The 3,603-nt window shown below is 47.7% G+C and overlaps 1 protein-coding gene across 1 annotated transcript; it reads left to right on the top strand.

Annotated features, from left to right (window-relative positions):
* Window positions 1-2,107: 2,107 nt before the first annotated feature.
* On the top strand, window positions 2,108-3,231 carry LOC125463947 (hydroxycarboxylic acid receptor 3-like). The gene has a single exon (XM_048555762.2). It carries the CDS (start codon window positions 2,143-2,145, stop codon window positions 3,190-3,192), a length of 1,050 nt encoding a protein of 349 aa, XP_048411719.2. The 5' UTR covers window positions 2,108-2,142; the 3' UTR covers window positions 3,193-3,231.
* The last annotated feature ends 372 nt before the right edge of the window (window positions 3,232-3,603 follow it).

The raw sequence follows: 3,603 nt of genomic DNA on the forward strand, positions 1-3,603 counted from the left end.
AAGCCTACTCTGCAAAACCCCTCCTGACATCACTCATTGGGGTTTCAGTGACAATGCTGGGACTAAGGTGTGGTACTTACAGCTGCCCACACCCCCTTATTGGCGCTGCAGTTCAATAAACTCCGCCACTTTCCCCCCACAGTGATCGAGAATGCCCTTGACTGCATCTCCCGCATTTTCGCAACACATCCCTCACACCCCGCCCCCGCCACAACTGCCCCAAGAGGATCCCCCTCGTTCTCACACACCACCCCACCAACCTCCGGATACAACGCATCATCCTCCGACACTTCCGCCATCTACAATCCGACCCCACCACCCAAGACATTTTTCCATCCCCACCCCTGTCTGCTTTCCGGAGAGACCACTCGCTCCGTGACTCCCTTGTTCGCTCCACACTGCCCTCCAACCCCACCATACCCGGCACCTTCCGCTGCAACCGCAGGAAATGCTACACTTGCCCCCACACCTCCTCCCTCACTCCTATCCCAGGCCCCAAGATGACATTCCACATTAAGCAGAGGTTCACCTGCACATCTGCCAATGTGGTATACTGCATCCACTGTACCCGGTGTGGCTCCCTCTACATTGGGGAAACCAAGCGGAGGCTTGGGGACCGCTTTGCAGAACACCTCCGCTCGGTTCGCAACAAACAACTGCACCTCCCAGTCGCAAACCATTTCCACTCCCCATCCCATTCTTTAGATGACATGTCAATCATGGGCCTCCTGCAGTGCCACAATGATGCCACCCGAAGGTTGCAGGAACAGCAACTCATATTCCACTTGGGAACCCTGCAGCCTAATGGTATCAATGTGGACTACTCGAGCTTCAAAATCTCCCCTTCCCCCACCGCATCCCTAAACCAGCCCAGTTCGTCCCCTCCCCCCACTGCACCACACAACCAGCCCAGCTCTTCCCCTCCACCCACTGCATCCCAAAACCAGTCCAACCTGTCTCTGCCTCCCTACCCTGTTCTTACTCCCACCCATCCCTTCCTCCCACCCCAAGCCGCACCTCCATCTCCTACCTACTAACCTCGTCCCACCTCCTTGACCTGTCCGTCTTCCCTGGACTGACCTATCCCCTCCCTACCTCCCCATCTATACTCTCCTCTCCACCTATCTTCTTTTCTCTCCATCTTCGGTCCGCCTCCCCCTCTCTCCCTATTTATTCCAGAACCCTCACCCCATCCCCCTCTCTGATGAAGGGTCTAGGCCCGAAGCGTCAGCTTTTGTGCTCCTGGGATGCTGCTTGGCCTGCTGTGTTCATCCAGCCTCACATTTTATTATCTTGGAATTCTCCAGCATCTGCAGTTCCCATTATCTCCGACATTGACTCTTGCTGTTTTTAATTTGAGCGGGGGTATAGGATCTTCTGACCCTGGGTTCCTTGAAGCAGCTCACTGCTGGTCTGTTAAGTGCCCGACTGGAATAAGATGTGGCAATCCTTTATTAAAACGGGATGCAGTGCTGTTAACCAGTTTTCCGGCTGATGGCTGAGTGATTCGGCGCCGTTACGAGTTTCTTTCCTATTAGCCCCATGCTAAAACCAGTGTGTAAATAAAGGGTATTGTCGCTGAAGTGGGCAAAACAACCATCATTGAATAATCAAATACACTGTACAATTAAGGTTATGTTGCATTTTACATTTTTTTCGGGAGAATTATGCCACGAAGTTATTTTGTTGCCTTTGAACAAAAGCACTGCTGGGAGAAATGAACAAAAGGTTCTCATGGTGGAAGTTCATGTGTATGTGCCAAAAAGTTTCAGAACAGTTGCAAGTTAAGGATCAGCAATGCACTCACTGAAACAAAAACAGAAGTCGGCTTGATTAACACTTTATACAAAAGTCAACTTTGCTCAACTGTTTCCTTCTCACACGGGAAATGCAAATGCCCAGGAGTGTCAAGTTCCTCGAATTATATTTTTTTTGTTCTGAGGCTATTTCTAGCCAAATATACATTACAAGCTTCGCTGAATGCAGCTGACAGCGAGTGTATATTTAAGGTATCATAGGAGCTTTATAATACACTTGTGTATTATTCTGTTTTCATTAAAGTCCCACCCACAACATGATATAAAGAACTCGGGTTTGCACTGTTCACATTCCTGCGCCAATGTGCGATATTGCTAACCTACAATGGGCAACGGGACCGAGCCTTGCGATCTTGTTGAAGACGTTAATTCCTCCTACAATCCACCAGTACTTATCATAACCTTTATCCTGGGATTTATTGGAAATGCCGTTGCTTTATGGATCTTCAGTTTTCATGTGAAATCCTGGAAACCAAACACAGTCTATTCACTGAACCTGGCGATTGCAGACACTCTGTTAATCTGCTGTTTACCGTTTCGAGCAGATTACTTTATCCGGGGGAAGAACTGGATTTACGGTGATGTTCTTTGTCGTCTGAAGATCTTCATGATATTTCTAAATCGGACGACAAGTGTCATTCTCCTCACAGTTATGGCGATCGATCGCTATTTGAAAGTGGTCCATCCTCACCACAGAGTGAACAAGATGCCTACAAGCTGCGCAGTGAAGGCAGCCGCCGGCTTGTGGGTTCTCGCAGTGGCAATTTCGTTGCATTTTCTGACTGAATGCCATACCTTCATGCACAACAATCGAACCCACTGTGAACCCGTTCACATCCGCCAGCCGTTCTCTATTAATGCAATTTGGACCGATATTGTTTTTATTCTTTTCAAGTTTATCCTCCCGTTTTCGATTATCCTCTTCTCCACGTCCTGCATCGTCTGGAAGTTAAAACAGATGAAAACTGAAATAAGGCGCAAGTATAATCGAGCGGTGAAGCTTGTGATCGCTGTGGCTGCAGTTTTTGTGCTTTGTTTCTTGCCCACAAACATTGCTGTTTTCGCTGTGTTAATCACCAAGCGCATGAGCACTGTGAACTGCCGGTGGTATGAAACTGCAGTTCAGATATTTTATGATACTCTGTGCATAACCTACCTGAACAGTGTGCTCGACCCAGTTATTTACTACTTTTCGAGCTCAACCTTCAAAGATTCTTTGAAGAAAGCGCTTGACCCTCTTCATCTAAGATGTTTCGAATCGGAAACAAGCCAAACAGGTCAGGCGAAAGGGAAACAATCGGTTGATTCTTCAAAATTGTCAACGGTTGACAATATCTGTAATCAATTTCAAACTGAGCTGACGGAGAATCTTTGAGCTGCCTGTCAGTTACAGCTTGTTCCGTCAGACTCAAATGATGCCATCCTGTGTGGCGCTGGATGAACACAGCAGGCCAAGCAGCATTTTAGGAGCACAAAAGCTGACGTTTCAGGCCTAGACCCTTCATCAGAGAGCCCGAAACGTCAGCTTTTTGCTCCTAAGATGCTGCTTGGCCTGCTGTGTTCATCCAGCTCCACACTTTGTTACCTTGGATTCTCCAGCATCCGCAGTTCCCATCATCTCTGATGCCATCCTGTAGCGTGTGAAACATTTTTCTTTACAAAACAGGTAACCATTGGAAAAACTACCCTGACAAACCTCCATATCAAGAGTAAAATTACTTAACTGCTAAATTCCTCCTTTCTTCTGTGTGTAAACTAACGGGAAGTGGTCTTCTGGTTTTGCAGA

The sequence above is a fragment of the Stegostoma tigrinum genome, chromosome 26 (genome assembly GCF_030684315.1).
Source record: "Stegostoma tigrinum isolate sSteTig4 chromosome 26, sSteTig4.hap1, whole genome shotgun sequence".
Taxonomy (NCBI): domain Eukaryota; kingdom Metazoa; phylum Chordata; class Chondrichthyes; order Orectolobiformes; family Stegostomatidae; genus Stegostoma; species Stegostoma tigrinum.